At 47.8% G+C, this 19,782-nt stretch overlaps 1 protein-coding gene across 1 annotated transcript; it reads left to right on the top strand.

Annotated features, from left to right (window-relative positions):
• The first annotated feature begins 363 nt into the window (after nt 1-363).
• Nucleotides 364-19,015, top strand: slc35g1 (solute carrier family 35 member G1). The gene is made up of 5 exons (XM_056296772.1): nt 364-781; nt 14,106-14,280; nt 16,035-16,169; nt 16,694-16,890; nt 18,368-19,015. The coding sequence occupies exons 1-5, from the start codon at nt 433-435 to the stop codon at nt 18,775-18,777; spliced, it is 1,266 nt and encodes a 421-aa protein (XP_056152747.1). The 5' UTR covers nt 364-432; the 3' UTR covers nt 18,778-19,015.
• Nucleotides 19,016-19,782: the final 767 nt, after the last annotated feature.

The raw sequence follows: 19,782 nt of genomic DNA, 5'->3' as shown, positions 1-19,782 counted from the left end.
TTTACTGTTTATTGACATGGCATTTTTGTGTCACACGTCCCAACAACAGTTAGGACAAACAGCATAATAGTATGCACGGTAATTGGCCCATAATGAAATCATATCAAGTTCACGTGAAATTAAACGTTTAAAGCGGGCACGTTCTGCTCGGTCTCGTGACGAAAGTGAAGCGATCCCTCCCCAAACACGGCGCGCTGCCAGCCCGTGGGGACTGAAGCGGAGCAGAAACGTGGGGTAATGTTTTGGTCGTCCAGCAGGGGTTTACCCGACGTGTCGCTCTGCCCCCCTGCGGGGAAGGTTATTAAGGCAGGCTACTTTAGTGTGGAGCCATCAAGGTTACACATTTAACCGGGGACTCCTCTCCCTCTCGCTCAGGGCCGGGGAAGACAGCGCTCCCCTCGGAGGCATGCCGCTCAGCCGCCACATCTCACCATGGACGATCCCACCGACTGCAACCATTCAACGGAGGAGCGGGTTTTAGCCGTGGTGGCCCGACGGCAGCAGGACGACGTGTCGGTGGCGTTTCACAGAGTTCACACCGACGACGACGACGACGACGGCGACGGCGGCGGCGGCGGCGGCGGCGCCGGCGGCGGCGGCGCGGCGGAGAGGATACATTTGCAGACCGGCGCGACTCGCGAGTCGCGGCGCAGCGGAGGCGCGGAGGGCGGCGGGAGGCGAGCGCTGTGCCCGCCGACGATGTGCTTCACACACAGCCAACATCCGACGTCTCAAGCAGGAGGCGGAGGAGGAGGAGGAGGAGGCGCCGGCATCGACAAAGGTAGTGGGTGCATGTGTATGTAGTGAAATAGGTGAAAACCGGTGCGTCTGTGCCGGGTCCCTGCTGAGGCTGGGGGGGGGGGTGAGCCGCCGGCCGGCCGCCGGCCAGCCGGTGAACTGCGCAGCGGACGCAGGCGCTGATGACACCCTGTAATGATAGGTGAAGCAACTCAGGGTCGACCCGGGGTGAAGCAACTCAGGGTCGACCCGGGCAAGGCTGGCCCGCGGCGGGCCAGCGGAGTGTATCCGTCTGGACGTTGACATCATCCGCGGCAGCACGCATGACTCCGCGTTTTTACCGAAGCAAGCGTGCCCGACCCGTCGCGACACGAGACGCGGCCTCGGGTCGCAAATAAGGAAGTTGAAACGGGCACGACTCAAGCCTGAGAACTTAAAAGGTTTTGACTCTCGAGAGATATGTGGATTTTGATCGCGGTTCGGATACTGCAGAAGAACAGCTTCCTGGTATTCTGTTTTTTAATTATTTTTTTTACGAATGATCCGTTCGACTTGTGTCAAGTTCGGGCCAAGAAGTAGTATCTTGTCAACAGGTTTAACACTTCTTAAAATCCAACATGAGTAGAAAAGATAGAAAGAAATACATAAGGGAAGAATTCGTCTCCCGCTGGTACCTTTCTGTTAGTACAGACTCTTTCCTTTCGGGGCCAAGAGGAGGAGGAGCGGGAGGATGACTATCTGGCTCAGCAAACACGGACAAGATAAAGAAGTCTCACAGAGATGCTTTCATGACCTCGGGCTGGAATTTAATCTAAGCAAGCAACTCCCCGTTATTGTGCCAGAAGCAGCGACTTGCACCACACTGCTGTCTTTTGTTTGCCCTTCTCTTGTTTCTGCCCGGGCCACGTGAAGTTCAGCGCAGCAGCGGCGTGGCTCTCACGCTTCTCCCACCAAGTTGTTGTGCCAGCGTCACTTCTTTTGTTTGACACAGTGAGCAGTGCTTTTACACAAAATGGCAGAACATGCTGATATTTCCGTCACTATCTCCCGTCTCTCTCTCTCCCCCCTCCCCCCCTCTCTCTCTCCTCCCACACGCTTTACTTTTCACTTCGTTTCATTCTCTTTGTCAGCTTATCTGTCACCTGTTCCAGATCTGAAATATGATTTATAATGGGTTTTGCTTATCGTCATTCTCCTTATCTGTATGCCCGGCCCCTCTCTTTCTCTCTCTCCCCCCCTCTCTCGCTCGCTCTCCTTCCCTGTATTTCCACCATGCACTACACGTGTCAGAGATGAATGTGTTGCTAAGACTCAATACACATTGTGTCTGCGGCGTCCGGCTCTTTGTGTTCGGAGGGCTACAGCTCACGGGTGTTTTTTCCACCCACCCCACAGAATACCGTAATACTCTTGACCCATCACCTCTTTATTTTTATGCCCAGTTTGCTTATTTCTTTCCGTCACGTGCCTCTCTCCTCGAAAGTTTGACCTTCCCTCACTCGAGACTCGCCCGCCCTCTTGCCTCCTCTTCTTCCTTCTCTTTCAACTCTTTAAGTTTAGGGATGCACTGCGTCACGGTTTCACTGCCGATACCGATTCTGAGCAAGTGTCGGTACCGATACCGAATGCAGACTGACCCGGGCCACACCGCCTACCTTAGCAGCGGCCCCCCTTGCTTCTACTTTGTATAGGCTTCCCCCTCTAAGGCCGTCGCTGGTGGGTTTATCCATGGCGCCCCTGCGCTGCACTGAAAAAACTTCCACCTGCGGCCGCAGCTCGGCTATGTACTGACTCCAGGCCGTATACTCGGCTCTGATAGCTCTGGAGAAGACTTAAGAAAAAGGAGAAAGTGAGGATTTCTTCGGTCAACTTTGGCGGCGGTGTCCGGTTGTGTCCTGCTTGCAAAACGGGACGCCTTATGGGCTTTGGCCTGCACAGCCACTGTGAGGGCTGCCCGGGTCCAGAGCACGCCGGCCTGGTGCTCACTCCGCAAGCTAGGTGCCCCTGTTGTGCCTCGGGCAGAGAAGGGTGGAAGGAAGACAGAAACGGCTTCACTGTTGCAGCCGAGGATGTGTGGCTGGTGTAAGACATTTTCGGTGGACGAAGCCCTGGACCTGCTGGATCCAATAGACCAGCCTGAGTCGGCGGGGCCGGATCATGACGTTAATGGGCCCTAGGCCTCGCCTCCGTTTTGGGCCTCCCACCCCCACAGGCTACCAACGTGGAAAGTAAATGCAATGTAACAGACAGCTGGGCGAATGGACGGAGCACGCACAGAGTGCAATAACATAATTGATCGATTAATTAATTAATTATGGGCTAATTAAATAAGTATCATTATTATAATTAAACAAGTAATACATAACAAGCCACTCTCTAGCTAGCAACTCACCATTTTGTGTCCTTCTGAAAAAGTGTTCATTTTTCAGTTGCCTTTTCTTGTCGCCATAAATGCGCTCTGATGCGCTAAAATCTCCAATGTTCTGCTCCGGCTTTTTCCGGCTGAAATATTCTTTTATTTCTTCGTTAATATCTGTCCATTGAGCAGGGTCCCTGCCACAGCCCTTCAACTGCAAAGTCACGTCTTCTTGGTTGCAGGCGATAGAACTTTCCTCATCCAGGGTAAGGGTTGACTCCGGCACCGTTATTGCCACCAGGGGGCGGTCTTCCGTGGCGCTTGAGCCGGGCAACGGTGGAGGTGGACAGGCTTGCGTTGAGGCGGGAGCACTTTCAGGCCTTGGAGGTGTTGAGACCGGTGCCGGAGTCAAATATTTTTCAAATGCCCCTCTTTGGCGTTCAGCCTCTGCTTCTTCTTGTTTTCTTTTTTACCGCCTTGCTGCGCCTGACTGCATTCTGTAGCTCTTTTCCAACATGAAGCGCGGATCTGCGTGGATGCTGTTTCTCTGCTCTAACTTCCATTAACAGTTCAAGCAGGTATGGCATTCTTGGAGATGGAGTTCTTAGAGTTAGACTGAACAATACCGCGGTTTGATTTGCGTTATTTCTTTTTATGACATAACAATTACTCCTGATTGATCGATATATATTTATATGGCGTGTTAGTGTCATAGGGATTGTTGATATGTTAAAAAATGCTACTAATAAAATAATAATAATAATAATAATTTTTAAATATATTATATTTCCCCCCTTCCCCCATAATTTTGGGCCCCCTCGGAAATTTAGGCCCTAGGCCTGGGCCTTGTCGGCCTATGCGGAGATCCAGCCCTGTGAGTCAGATGACTCTGCCCTCTCCACTCACGGATCACCGTGCGGATCATCCCCGACTTCCCTGCTCCAAGTGGAGGAGCCGGAGTCCACCAGTGGTCCTCTGGATGAACGCCCAGGGGATCCTGGGGTCTCCTTCCAAGCCTCTACCACCCTGCTGGCGAAAGGAGGCCTTGTTTCCTGGGCATTATTAAGAGAGCGGCGGCCTACATGGGCTTTGTCATGCTGCCGGAACAGGAGACCACTCCCCTGGATGACATGAGCAAGGTTTTCCATCTGGTGCAAGTAGGATCCTGTCTGGCCTCATTTCCCAGCTATCAGGAATGGGCAGCAGCAGACCCCAGGAACTTGCAAGCCCCTGTCTCCACCTGCGTGCCCATGGTTTTACTCCTGTCCCTGCCCTGGAGCCTAGGCTGACCACCTTTTTTGGTTAAAAAACAGACCGGCTTGGTCATCGGTTGAAGGCCAATACCACCTTCTTCCCGGGACCAGCTGGCAGCCCGCTTGGCTGATTGGGCACACCAGTGCACCTTCCAATCATCAGTGGCCGCAAGCAATATTTCCTTGTTGGCCTTTTCATTGACTAAGTTGGCTGCCCAGATGCCTGAGCTGCCTGTGGAGAAAGAGGCAGTGCTCAGTAACGCTGTGTGCTTCTGTTTCATTCTCCCAGGCTAGAGTCACGGTGTGGCAGACCATGATTCATCGTAATCTATGGCTGTAGCAATCCTCCATACCAGAGGTGTTGGGGAAAAAAAAGAACTGATTGAAGCTCTCGTCATTGCAGATGGACTTTTTGGACCGGGGTTTCAGAACCTGGTGTACACCATGAAGTCGGTTTCGGAGGAAGCAGAGACCATCAGATGGCACATTGCCTGGGCTCGACTGACTGCGCAACCTCTATGCACTTCCTTGCGGGTTCGCTGGGAGCTTCGCCAGTGGCAGAGGCATCCCACAAGGCTTTGCCCTGTGCTACCGTTCTTGCTCTGCCTCCTCAGTCTGCGCCGCAGCTGCCGCCACCACCTCAGAAGGGCTCAAAGTCCAGATGGGTGGCCTGCGCTTGGACCAACCTTCTCCAGGAGCCTCCTTGGAAGCAAAGCAAGAGACAATGACCGTTAGGGGGATCAGTGTTTAATTTTTCCCCTTTCCCCCCCAATTGTACCCGGTCAATTACCCCACTCTTCCGAGCCATCCAAGTCATTGCTCCACCCCTTATTCCGAGCCGGGGAGGGCTACAGACTACCACATGCTTCCTCCGATACATGTGGAGTCGCCAGCCACTTCTTTTCACCTGACAGTGGGCAGTTTCACCAGGGAGATGTAGCACGTGTGAGGATCACGCTGATCCCCCCAGTTCTTCCCCCCCCCCCTCCCTCCCCGAACAGGCGCCCCGACCGACCAGAGGAGGCGCTAGTGCAGCGACCAGGTCACATACCCAGATCCGGCTTCCCACTCGCAGACACGGCCAATTGTGTCTGTAGGGACGCCCGACCAAGCCGGAGGTAACACGGGGATTCGAACCGCCGATCCCTGTGTTGGTAGGCAACGGAATAGACCGCCACACCAACCAGACGCCCTACGTTTTAATGTATTTGATGATGTTTTGAATAAAACACCAACATCGTCTCAAAAAGAGCTGTTATCCTGTCTAAGACAGTCTGCCCCTGAATCTTCTGACCCAGCGGTAGCTGCTGAATATGCTTCCCGCACACCGTGTGAACTGGCAGCCCTTTACCTTTCAGCTGACGGTCAGCCCGGACCCACGTCTGCTATGCGGCACATCGCCTCTGTTTCTCAATCGGACTTTTCTTGGTGATGATGAGTCCACAAGTGCCGACTACTCACCTTGTGTTGACAGCACTCACTCGCTTTCGTCCGTCAGCAGCGTCTCCTCCCCATCCCCTTCTAGATGCGAGTGCGAGCGCGCCATTACGTCATGTTTATGACTCTTCCTCCCCTGAATGTTAAGTTTATGATGCCGTGGCCTCTGCTCAGCACGCCTCCCCCCCCCCCCGGCGGCGAGCTCATGCACCACGCATTGTTCCAGTCAGCCCTTTCGATACGAGCCCCCCATGGGTTGCACCGGAGAGCTCTTTGGTCTATGCAGCGGCAGCAGGTGTTGGGCTTGGTTTGGGCTTGGTTTGCTGACAGCACGCCCGTTCTCAGAGCACTTCAAGTGGCGGCGCCTATATATACAATGAACTGTTGGATGAAAGGGCTAATCAGCAGAGGTTACACTCCCCAGTTCGCCTCTCCCCCATCCGCAGTTCAGCGAGATACAAGAGAGAAACCTAGTATCTCTAGGAACATTGCCTCGCACTCGAATTGGAGCTGAAAGTGCCCCTGATGAAAGACGTCATTTCCAGGGTTCCCCGGGGTGAGAAAAGTCGAGGTTTTTACTCTAGCTCTTTCCTGGTCCCAAAAACGATGCGGGGATGAGGTCCATTCTCGATCCGTCTCTCTTCACGGATCGATAATGAACAGATCGTTTCGCATGCTGACGATCAATCGGGTGCTGGAAGATGTTCACCAGGGCGACTGGTTCACTTCCATAGACCTGAAAGGCACGTTTTTTTTCACGTCTCCATCATCCCAAAACATAGGAAATTCCTACGTTTTTAACTCCAGGGAGTACAGTATCGGTACAACCGTCAGGCTACTCTCTGGCTCCACGCACCTTTTCCAAATGTGTGGCGACTACTCTGGAGCCATTGTGCAGGGAAGGGATGAGAGTGTTATTTGATCTGGACGACCTGCTTTTGCTAGCCCGCTCCAGGGAAGACACTACCATGCAGACGACAATATTAGTGTTGAATCTGTCGAGTCTGCCCTTCACAATAAATTGGGAGAAAAGCTCTAGGCGTCCCTCTCGCTTGTCATTTAACTGGGACTGTAATTGAACTCGGGTCAACATCAGGGCAAGACTCCCAACAAAGTGGAGGCGCTGGCGGCTCTTCTCCGCCACGTCACAGATCACAAGGGTAACACTTTAGTATGGGGAACATAGTCACCATTAATTAGGTGCTTATTAGCATGCAAATTAGCAACATATTGGCTCTTAATTGGTCATTATTACGTAATCGTTAATGCCTTGTTCTGCATGGCCTTATTATACAACCAGTAAGCCATTGACTATGAGTTTTCCCTCTATAACCTCAGAATTATTGCTTATTAGTAGTACCATCTCAATATGCTTTGCTTAGTATGGCCTTTATAAGGTGGTAGTACCACAAGAAGAGTTATTCTCCCTTACTAACACTTAATGAATATGCTCTGTTCTTACATAACAAAACACAAAACTACAAGTGTTCATAGTGTTAAATTACTCTAAATTAAGTTTTTGTTACTTAGCATATGTTCCCCATACTAAAGTGACATCTTGATCATTACTAATTCACTAGTAATTAAGTTTTTTTATGTTCCCCATACTAAAGTGTTACCCTCACAAGGTGTTGACAGCCCTCTCTGTCATGTGGCTGCTGGGCCTGATGGTGTCAGGGGAGCGTTGTTATTCCCCTGGGCCTCCTACACATGAGGATGCTTCAGAGATGGTTCATTCACCAGTGCATCCACACCCAGTGCTCGAATTGAGTGACCAGTTATGGGGGGGGGGGGTCCCCTATTTGCAGTTGGGAGGGGGGGCATAGAATGTATATGATAATGTTAGGCACACACACATTAGCTAGCTAGCTAGCTAATGCGGTTCTGGAAGTTTCTGGCCATTCTCTGACAAGTAACGTTAGCATAACTTTATAGCCAACATCAAAACAGCCACCAGCTAGCTAGATAGCTAATGTTAACTAGTTTAGAGCAAAAAACATTGACTAAGATAACAACTCTGTTCATTCATGGTTAACATTGCAGCAATATCGGGGAGAAATAATTATTTTTACCATATGTGATATCAATACTTACTTAAACTATTTACGGGAGCATCTTTTACAATTCACATGGTTTGTTATATAACGTTACCTGTAACGTTGATTGTGGAGCGGGAGACAGACAGAGGGCTGTATCGGTACCCACTCGTGACGTGACTGTGCTAGTTAACGTTACTTGGCTAGTTAACTAGCTAGTTAGCTAGCTAACGTTATCAATAGATATCTCTACTTTCAGATCACACAAATGTACAGCCAGCTAGCTGCAACAGATCATTAGTTTCTCGATTATTTCTTGTATCATTAGTAAATAGACTGTCTATGATAATGTTAGGCACACACGACACTAGCAGCATTAGCTAGCTAGCTAACGCGGTTCTGGAAGTTTCTGGACATTCTCTGACAAGTAACGTTAGCATAACATTATAGCCAATGTCAACACAGCATCGGCTAGCTAGATAACGTTAACTAGCTAGTTTAGAGCAAAAAAAAAACATTGACTAAGATCACAACTCTGTTCATTCGTAGTTAACATTGCAGCAATATCGGAGAGAAATTATTATTTTTACAATAATACTTAAACTTTTAACTAGATTGTTTAACACAATCTTGGAAAGTGAGAGGATGCCTGAGGAGTGGAGAAGAAGCATACTGGTACCAATTTTCAAGAACAAGGGCGATGTGCAGAACTGTAGCAACTACAGAGGTATAAAGTTGATCAGCCACAGCATGAAGATATGGGAAAGAGTAATAGAAGCTAGGTTAAGAGGAGAGGTGGTGATCAGCGAGCAGCAGTATGGGTTCACGTGACGAAAGAGCACCACAGATGTGATGTTTGCTTTGAGAATGTTGATGGAGAAGTATAGAGGAGGCCAGAAGGAGGCACATTGTGTCTTTGTAGATTTAGAGAAAGCATACAACAGGGTGCCGAGAGAGGAGGTGTGGTATTGTATGAGGAAGTCGGGAGTTGCAGAGAAGTATCTAGGAGTGGTGCAGGATACGTATGAGGGCAGTGTGACAGTGGTGAGGTGTGCGGTTGGAATGACAGATGGGTTCAAAGTGGAGGTGGGATTACATCAAGGATCGGCTCTGAGCCCTTTCTTGTTTGCAATGGTGATGGACAGGTTGACGGACGAGATCAGGCAGTTGTCTCCATGGACGATGATGTTCACGGATGACATTGTGATCTGTAGCGAGAGAAGGGTGCAGGTTTAGGAGAGCCTGGAAAGGTGGAGGTATGCACTGGAGAGAATAGGAATGAAAGTCAGTAGGAGCAAGACGGAATGCCTATGCGTGAATGAGAGGGGGGACAGTGGAATGGTCAGGATGCAAGGAGTGGAGGTGACGAAGGCATATTAGTCTGGTCAGTTAAGGGCAAATATGGGGTCAAGGCTGCAAAAAGTCATTCACATTTGAGCCAATGTTTTTCTGTTAATTTAGGGTCCAATAAAGAAAAAAATGCAAGGAGCCCAAAATTTTAGGTGGGGGAAGTCTCTGAAATGGCCACGCCCACTTTTTAGGCCTGGAAATCAGTATCTCGGCTCCTGAATGTCGCAGAGAGCTGATCATGGGCTCAAAAGAAGCAGAAGCACCACGTTTATATAAGCATTATGAACAAACATATACCCCAAAACCTTTACTTTTTCAGGTATTTACAAAAAACTAATTTTCACTGGTCACATACATGGCCACGCCCACTTTTTAGCCCTGGGACTATATCTCAGGCTCAGCTCTCGGAGGTTGCCCCGAGTTGATATTGGGCTCAAAAGATGTGGAAATAACTATTTATATTAGTGCTCTGAACAAATATACTGTATGCCCTAAAACCTTCACGTTTTGAGCTATTCATGAACATGTTCTTTTTTCCATTGAATTGATCAGCAGCATGCAATCAAATTTAGCCAAATCTGTGCAAGAAGGCTATACAGTTTGTTTGAGTAAAAGTGTTACATCTACTCATGGAGTGCTAGTATTCAAGTTGACTCTTTGTTATAAGAGGAGGAACCCAGTAACCACCAAAGAAACAAAGCAAACCATGTGAGGTCCAAAAAAATCTTTATTTTAACTTCACACATCCCATCAGACTGGATTCAAACACTTGCTGAGGCACTTGCAATAAATGAGACATTTCATCCCTCTGCCAGCACAAGAACATGAGGTACACTTATTAGATCTGCAACTACACACCCCTGTTACTTGAGACAATGTATCTCTTGTGGAAACTGTGCTCCACTTGACGAAGAGTTCCTCTCCTTCGGTAGTCCAACCCCATTCAATGACAGGGGGACAAGGGAGTTGTAGCAGGCTGTTTCCCCACAGCCATCCTGCCTGGAATGTAGCTCTCAACAGATGCTGTAGAAGCGCATCCTGACTTGGGGGTAGGTCTCTCAGCTCATCATTAACTGAGTGCTTGAACAGCTGGAATCTGAGCTCATCTATACTGACACAGTTGTACAGTCCAGTCTTGTTGTACCAGCTCATTACCCAGGGCTCAATAACTTCCATGTTTTCCTTAACTGTCTCGATACTAGGGCAGCAACTTAGTCCTCTCAAAGCAGCAGTGAGTTCTGTGGACTTACTGTGGTTTATCCAGGCTTTGTATTGAGCAGTCTTTGAGTGGCCAAAGAAGGCGCTCACAGAATCACAGCCACTAAAAGAATGGAACACAGGCATGGCATCGGCCACATCTCCACCAAGCTTCTTGTGTGCTTCTGTGATTGAGTAGAATTGGCGTTTGCCAGGAACTGCAAAGTCAACTATAAGTTGCAAGTCATTACATACTGATAGGAACTGTGTAGTGAACCCTAGTAGGATGACTACCACATCGGAGTCGACTGGTCTAACTGTAACTGACTTGATCCCCTTGTTTAGCATGTGCATCACATGGCAAACGATGCGGTTGTCAGCCTCCTCAAGCATATCTATGCTGTCATAAAGCTGGATCTCGAAGCTTTCGCCGAAGTTTGCAAGCACCTTTCTGCCGTAGGTGATGCTGAACTCCTTGTCCCAGTTCCACGCTTGTGCCTTAGCAATCCTGGCGAACATTAGATTCAGGGCTACTTTGTTGTCTACATTAGACAGAAAAGCTTCAAAGAATTGCTTAGATTCTGGCATGGTGTCATTCTCACTGAAAGCCATCTGTGAACTACCTGCTGATCCCCGGTTCTTCCTAGTCGCAGTCTTGATACTCATATTCTGGTAGAGGTCAGCCACAATGTCAATACGATTGGCTTTCTTCTCATGACCGATCCTGGCAATGCTGTTCAACACTTTGATTACAAAGTCTTGGAATGTCATGCCTTTGGTGAGAGACTTTGCCATGATTCGTACTTGCACAGACAAATCTATCACAAGTCCTTCTGAGGATGTAGATTGAACTTGTACACCGATGTCCTTAAGAATTTGAGACTTTTGGCTATGATAAATATCTCCATCCTTTGTTGACAAGGCGTCGGGTAAACCTGAAATTGAAATGAATAGTTAAGCTAAGTGTAACTCTTGGGCTTACTGTCAAATCAATTAACTTGAATGTGAAATTGAATCAATGAATATCACTGTATTAAAAATCTGGTAAGACTTAAGTAACATCTAAAATATTTGAATAACTGACTTTATATCAATTAGTTTCACCTGTGAATTCACCACCAAATAACTTCCTTGTCTCTTCTTCTCTTGATCTGCAGGCCTCCTTCAGCTTTGCAAAGGTTCCTTTGGGTGGCTTGATTGCAGGGCTAGCGAGTTGGACTTTTGCACATGAACTTGGGAGTTTCAGGGCATTTCGTGAGATGGTTGCATTGACATCCTTCTTACTTAATACAATTCGCTCCTGCACAAACTGGTCATGCTGAGTTTTGCCGACTGTAAAGACAAAACTGGAGTCTTTACTTATGACATCTGGGAAGGGAATGGATGAGTTCAACCTCATGAACTGAGCTTCATCGAACGGGTTGGTAAGGATACCCTGGTACACCTTGAGTGTGTGGCTTGAAAATGTTTCCTTGAAGGAATCCAGGATTTCTTTGTGCCCGTGTGATGGATCTTGACCTTCGACCTCATCTAGGTAGCGCTGGATTTCGGGTAGCGCAAGTTCGAGTTTCCTGAAGAACTCTTGATCTTCCCGATTGATGATATCGACATATCCAGTGTCAGACTTGATGACCTTTATGTTATGTTCCTGCTTTTGATCACATGCAATCTTTGAGAATGGGTTGTCTCTGGTGTTTACTGTGAAAGAGCCTGAAAGAAATTCCTTGAACAAGTATGGGTGTCTCCATTTGAGCTCTTTGAGATCCTGAAGAAACACTGATGCCCATCTGGCATAGTGTGTATGATCAAGTGCAAAGAAAAGAGGAATGAGCTGCTCAAGTGCACTGATCATCATGATGAAGTTTGCCTCTCGAAAGGATCTTATGAAGATAAGAACCTTCTTGATTGTGTCAACAACATTGTTCCAGTAGTGAAACATGGGGCTGTTTTCATTGGCCACCCAGTTACTCCAAGTCAAACTGTTGTCCTCTAGACGTTTTGCCTGAAATGCTTCATCTCTCTTCTTGGCCAGCACCACAGCCAGGAGTTGAATACAGTATCTAGCCTTCTTTATGGAATTCACATCGCAGACAGCAGTTGTCAGACCTGTGATATTCAGATTAGCTGAGGTTAAGATGGTATCAAGGCCAGTTCCTTTTATCAACTGCCCAACACAGACAAGAGAAACCTTCTCAAGGTGCAGCCCACCCATGAACGCGAAGTATGAATGAGAAAACTCTTCCCCCATGGCCCACTGTATCATCTTCTTGATGGCATAAAGGGGCTGATCGGATCCACCCACTGCAACCTGGCCTGGGTTAAGATATCTTGTGTATGATACTGCTATTCTCATGACATGGAGCTGAAGACAACTAAGATATTTTCTAAACTCATGATTCGTGTGTGTATTGTGCTTCATGCTTTATAACATAGGCAGCGAATGAGATTCATGTCAAATATAGCTTTTTACAACCTTCAGGAGCTGATACGTGAAACGTGACCAGTAAAAATTAGTTTTCTTAAAATATCTGAAAAAGTAAAGGTTTTGGGGTATATGTTTGTTCATAATGCTTATATAAATGTGGTGCTTCTGCTTCTTTTGAGCCCATGATCAGCTCTCTGCGACATTCAGGAGCCGAGATACTGATTTCCAGGCCTAAAAATTGGGCGTGGCCATTTCAGAGACTTCCCCCACCTAAAATTTTGGGCTCCTTGCATTTTTTTCTTTATTGGACTCTAAATTAACAGAAAAACATAGGCTCAAATGTGAATGACTTTTTGCAGCCATTTTGCCTTAACTGACTAGACTATATGAGTTTAAATACTCCAGGTCAACTGTTTAAATTAATGGGGAGTGCAGAAGAAAGGTGAAGAAGAGAGTGCAGGCAGGGTGGAATGGGTGGAGAAGTGTCAGAAGTGGTTTGCAACAGAAGGGTACCAGCAAGAGTTAAAGGGAAGGTTTACAAGATGGTTGTGAGACCAGCTATGTTATATGGTTTGGAGACAGTGGCACTGATGAAAAGACAGGAGGAGGAGCTGGAGGTGGCAGAGTTGAAGATGCTAAGATTTGCATTGGGAGTGACGAAGAAGGACAGGATTAGGGACGATTATATTTGAGCAGGGGTGGCTAACCATGTGCCATGGAGAGCCATGTATATGCAGGTTTTCATTCCAGCCGGACTCCACACCAGGTGATTTCACTGATTAGCAACCCTTCAACCAAAGAGGAAGAATGTATCAGTGAAATGACCTTGTATGGAGTCAGGTTGGAATGAAAACCTGCATACACATGCCTCTCCATGGCACATGGTTAGCCACCCCTGTATTAGAGGGACAGCTCAGGTTGGACGGTTTGGAGACAAAGCAAGAGAGAGAAGATTGAGATGGTTTGGACATGTGTGGAGGAGAGATGCTGGGTATATTGGGAGAAGAATGCTGAATATGGAGCTGCCAGGGAAGAGGAAAAGAGGAAGGCCAAAGATGAGGTTTATGGATGTGGTGAGGGACGACATGCAGGTGGCTGGTGTGACAGAGGAAGATTCAGAGGACAGGAAGAAATGGAAACGGATGAGCTGCTGTGGCGACCCCTAACGGGAACAGCCAAAAGTATTAGTAGTAATAGTAATATCAGTGCATCGCTATTTTAGCTTCAATCCATCACTCTCCTCCAAATCTCCTCCTTCTTTGCTCAAACCCCCAAACCTTGCTCATTATACCCATCTCTTCCTCCAACCCCAGAGAAACCGAAGAGATGCCCGGGCCTTGGTCTCTTCTTCGGGCTGCTGGCTACAGTCTTTTTCTCTGTCATTGCCCTCCTGGTGAAGACCATCCAAGGGGTCCACGCCATAGAGATCAGTGCCATACGATGCTTCTTCCAGATGCTCTTTGTCGTGCCGTTGCTCATCTATCACAAGTAAGTATGGTGGAGAAAATGTTGACCTTTGAGATTGCTTATCTTCACACTGTCGTCCCACCCAACACACCCGGTTGATTCTTGAAGGAGTTGTAACTGTTGTTGTCCTTCCTCTTAAGAGCTATAGCCTAGTATTAACTGAGGTAGTCGTTAATGTTCAGTAAACATTTTTGATAAACTGTATGTTTGTTGTGTAACTATGCTATGTCAGACTGAAGTATGTAATTCAAAGACAAGCATGTAGAGCAGTAGTACCAAAACAAGGAGGTCTCTAATCTACTATTAGAAGTTTTCATTCTTTGCAGCTAAATGGAGATGCCCGGGCCTCCATTCACTTTTATTTGTTCTATGGTTGAGAAACTAAGCATAATTGTTTTGTAAATGTATCCAAAGTTATTTGTCAATGAATGGTGAAGATAATCCGGATGTTGTACCAGACCGTTGTGGTGAAGAGGGAGCTGAGCCAGAAGGCAAGGCTGTGATTAGCATACCTCCTGGGTGCCTTCCTTTGGAGGTTTTCCAGGCACGTCCAACTGGGAGGAGACCCAGAACTCACTGGAGGGACTACATGTCCAATCTGGCATGGGAAAGCCTTGGGATCCCCAGGAGGAGCTGGAGGGTGTTGCTGGGGAGAGGGGCATCAGGAGTGCCCTACTTAGCTTGCTGCCACCACGACCCACCCGCAGAGAAGCGATGATGATGATGATGGTGAAGATAATGTGGACGTTGTACTGGACCGTTGTGGTGAAGAGGGAGCTGAGCCGGAAGGCAAAGCTCTCAATTTACCAGTCAGTATTTGTTCCAACCCTCACCTATGGTCATGAGCTTTTGGGAGTGGCCAAAAGGGTGAGATCGTGGATACAAGTGGCTGTAATGAGTTTCCTCCGTAAGGTGTCTGGGCTCAGCCTTAAGGATAGGGTGAGGAGCTCAGACATCCAGAGGGAGCTCGGAGTAGAGCCGCTGCTCCTTCACGTCAAAAGGAGTCAGTTGAGGTGGTTCAGGCATCTGATTAGGATGCCTCCTGGGTGCCTTCCTTTGGAGGTTTTCCAGGCACGTCCAACTGGGAGGAGACCCCGGGGTAGACCCAGAACTCGCTGGAGGGACTACATGTCCAATCTGGCCTGGGAACGCCTTGGGATCCCCCAAGAGGAGCTAGAGGGCGTTGTTGGGAAGAAGGACGTCTGGAGTGCCCTACTTAGCTTGCTGCCACCACGACCCGACCCCGGAGAAGTGGCTGATGATGATGATAATGATGATGGTGAAGATAATGTCTTGGGGATGTATCCACCCTTATCATTTTACAACTACTACTCTTTGTTTTATTGTGTATTGTGGTTCTGTAAGAATTGGGAGATACAAGTTGTTTTAATGATAAATGCTCCAATATATCTTCCCCTTTATCTGTTCTATCCATCTCTTTATTCCCCACCCCCTTGTGCTACTCTCAATCCATCAATACTAATCTGCTTTTCCCTCCTGCTGCTCGGTGCCCCATCCATCGATCCATGATTCCATAAATCCATCCAAATATCCATCGCTTCATTTCTATCAATTCACCCACGTCTCAATCTATTCCACTCTGGTTATTGATTATTTTCTCCATCAATCCCTCACCCCTCCCTGCCTCTCTCTTCATTCCTTTTGACATCACTCCATCTGCTGATCTCATCCTCTGTCTGTCATAATTTTCTATCTCTCCATCCATCCATCCATCCATCCATCCATCCATTATCTTCTCGCCTCTTGTCCTTCAGAACAGGTTTTCTGGGTCCCAGGGATAAGCGTGTGTATTTGGTACTTCGTGGGTTCCTGGGTTCTAATGCCATGATTCTACTGTTCTATGCCGTGCAGCAGATGCCTCTTGCCGACGCCACTGTCATCATGTTCAGGTGAGTTTGGCATCTCAAAAACCACAGCCCAAAATTGGTTGTGTGAGTCAGTTCGAGGGTGAACCTGTGGGAGTCACTTGCTCTTTTATAGTAGGAAATTTGTCATGTGACCCCTTTTGATATTCATAGACGTTTGCTCTCATCTCTGTACCTCCCTCTTCTCCCTCATCACCTTTGCTTCAATATCTCCTGCATGCTCCTCATGCCCTCTGATCTCTCCCTCACCCCTTTCTCTCTCTCTCGTTTGTGTTCCCTCTCATTTGCTTGTTAATGTGGTTTTCCCCCGTCACGCCCCCACCTCTTCTCGCCGTTTACCTCTCACACCATCTCTTGTTCTCATCCTCTCTCTGTCCACCCAAAACCTTTTCCCTCCTTCTCTCTCTCTCTCTCTCTCTCTCTCTCTCTCTCTCTCTCTCTCTCTCTCTCTCTCTCTCTCTCTCTCTCTCTCTCTCTCTCTCTCTCTCTCTCTCTCTCTCTCTCTCTCTCTCTCTCTCTCTCTCTCTCTGTCACCAACCCTCTTTCAGTAACCCAGTCTTTACCTCTCTGCTGGCCTGGATTTTCCTGAAGGAGCGGTGTACCATCTGGGACGGCCTCTTCACCATTTTCACCCTGGCAGGCGTCATCCTCATTGCCCGACCACCCTTCCTGTTTGGGGAGCGTACCCATGGCATAGACGGAGACCACACCAGCCACATCAAGGGGAGTATTGCAGCCTTTGCAGGTACTGAGAAAAATACGTATGGTGTAATGTCCTATTGTTCTAGATGTAGCCACACTGAGCAGAGTATGATTGCATTAAATATGATTTCATATTTACGTAATTCACATAAGTACACCGTTTTGTATATGTAGATATGTATAGAATTAACAAGTGCATGGGATTCAGTTCAGGGCGCTTGCTGTTGACACTGCAACAAAAGAGTTGGACACAACAGTTATTATGAAAGGGTTAATTATCCGTTACCTGATGAAGAATCAGGAACATTTATTTGTCATTTCATTTCATGCACTTGTGTATATGAAAGGAAACGAAATATTGTTTCCTCCAGCCCACAGCAGTGCAACACAAGGACAAAAACACATATCCAAACAAACTACAAGAACACATATATCCAAACTCCAAAAAAAACACAAAATCACATATATCTAACATATATATAAACACTGTCCAAGAGAGCGAACTCCAGGATGACTGCCGGAACTGCATGGGCTAGCAGTTAGCTTAGCCTGCCCCGCTTCCACTTCCTGTCAGACCGCCCGCAGCGTTTCCTCCTAGGGTGCAGATCCAGGCAGGGCCGTGGTCCCTGGGCTCACCAGACGTAGCAGACCAGGATCCCCTGGCCGATCCAACACTAGCTCTCCCAGCCAGACACCTTCGACACACCTCCCCGCACTCTATACAACGACACCAAAAACACAGTCAAGGCTAGGCGAGGCTGCCGCCAACCGCCCTCTGTGTTATCGAAACTGCTGGTCTGCATGGGCTAGCAGTTAATTTAGCCTGCCCTGCTTCCACGTCCTGTCAGACCACCCTCGGTGTTTCCTCTTCGGGCGCAGCTCCAGGCAGGGCCGTGGTCCCTGGGCCTACAGGACGCAGCAGACCAAGCTCTCGCAGCCAATCCAGCGCCAGCTCTCCCAGCCATCAGACGAAGACAAACTTAGACGCAGATGTGGACAAGGACACTGCATGGACAGTACTGGATGAGGCTGCTGCAAGCGTGAATTCGCGCCACCATCTTCCCACACTGGCACTGGGTGAAGCCGCTGCAAACGTGAATTTGCGCCGCCATCTTGGATGGGAAATTCTCATTCATGTGGGAATGCTAACTATATTCTTTATTTTTTTCCACATAGTAACTTTATCTGCACAAAATGACTAAAGGATTCAAAGGAGTGTGATTTGTAGCTGTTCTCTATAATCCTCTAAAAAAAGGATCATAATTGTCATAACATCTCAAAGTTATAAAAATCTATTCATTTGAGATTAAATTGTTCACTCGCTTGTTTCTTTCTTTCTTGGCAGAGGCAATCGCTACTAGCTTATTGGTCAGGGTTTGAGAGATATTTTAAAGATGGGCTGTATTTGTGTCCCTCAGTTCCAGCTTCTGTTTCTGTTTCTGTTCCAGCTTCTGTTGATGGAGTCATCAAGTTGCTCTTATCTTTGACCTGGATCAATCTATCTGTTTATTCATTCACAGGAGCAGTTGGGGCTGCTTGCACCTTTGTCATCCTCCGCAAAATGGGGAAGAGTGTCCACTACTACCTCTCCGTCTGGTATTACGCCGTCATAGGCTTCATCGAGTGCATCATCACCCTCTCCGTCCTCGGGGAATGGACAGTCCCCTTCTGCGGCCGAGACCGCTGGATCCTGATGCTGATTGCCGTCCTGGGTATCGCCGGCCAGACCTTCCTCACCAAGGCCCTGCAGATTGAGAAAGCCGGCCCCGTGTCCCTGATGAGGACCGTGGACGTGGTGCTGGCATTCATCTTCCAGTTCATCTTCTTCGACCACGCGCCGACCTGGTGGAGCCTCGGGGGGGCGCTGTGCGTGGTGGTGAGCACGAGTGGCGTGGCGCTCCGCAAATGGTACAGCAACAGCCGGAAGTGATGTGGAGGAATGCTGAAACACCACAGTACACACTAGTAGTATTTATTCTTTTTTTTAAATTTTTGTTCTTTTATTAGTAGATATTTTCCATTTATCTTATATTCTTTATCCACGTGTTAAGGGCATACACACACTCTGGAGAGTTTAACAACGCAGAAAGCTTGAAGAATCTGTTAGGAGTGTGAATTCCTGTGACACTTTTGAGTCCACCATTTTACATCCCTCTAAACACCCCCAACGCCCCCCCTCCACGCAAAAGATTAAGTACAGTATGTTCTTTTTATTTCTTTTTCTCTGTTTTTCTTTCCATTTATATGCATATAACCAGAGAAGTGGTAAAATGAGTAAGGAGGTGACAAGAGAGCGGATTAACATCGCGAGCAATCCTTTAACTCGGCCCTGCAAAACCAGAGATAGACTTCCTCTAAATGGAGATGATATGCTAAAGCTACACGTGATGGACGGGAAACTAGAACCCGTACGGAAAAATGTCCGGTGTGCTGTTTATTGTCGTCCAGATACCAATGAAGGCATACAGGCCGCTAACGGTATGAGAGAACTTCAGTGCCAAAAATCACGATGCACTTGATGCTGAAACTTGGCCGAGTGGTTTGTGGTTTGTTATAATCTGAATCGAGCGCCAGACGGGTCGGTTTCATCTCACTGGGACCAATCAGGTATTGTCAGGGGGACATTGTCAGTCATTAAAACAGTATGTTGTAAAGACTTGCATGTGCTCGACTGGGATCATACTGATTTCCTGGCATTTGTTATATTACCATACTGACTGGAGGAAACCCCCACTCATCTGATGCCAGTATAAGTTAAAACAAGCCATAGCAAACCCACTCGGCCCAGCTCCGGTACTGACAGTATGACTGCGTTTAGGCCCACTAAAAGAAGGAAATGTGCGATACAGACCAAAGAAGCAATATTTTTATTTTGACATTTTCCTGTAAGGTTTTCCATACAGTTAACGCCTTGAAGGCCGATGAGGAAAAACAA

Source organism: Lampris incognitus, chromosome 17, assembly GCF_029633865.1.
Source record: "Lampris incognitus isolate fLamInc1 chromosome 17, fLamInc1.hap2, whole genome shotgun sequence".
NCBI lineage: Eukaryota > Metazoa > Chordata > Actinopteri > Lampriformes > Lampridae > Lampris > Lampris incognitus.
Note: the sequence above shows the minus strand (reverse complement) of the source record. Positions and strands in the feature narration are given on the sequence as shown.

Bases quoted from the DNA above. Each gene is read 5' to 3' on its own strand.
- slc35g1 (XM_056296772.1), top strand. From the start codon at position 433: ATGGACGATCCCACCGACTGCAACCATTCAACGGAGGAGCGGGTTTTA. The intron at 782-14,105 runs GTAGTGGGTGCA...CTCCAACCCCAG, and splicing joins AGGCGCCGGCATCGACAAAG to AGAAACCGAAGAGATGCCCG. The intron at 16,891-18,367 runs GTACTGAGAAAA...ATTCATTCACAG, and splicing joins GAGTATTGCAGCCTTTGCAG to GAGCAGTTGGGGCTGCTTGC.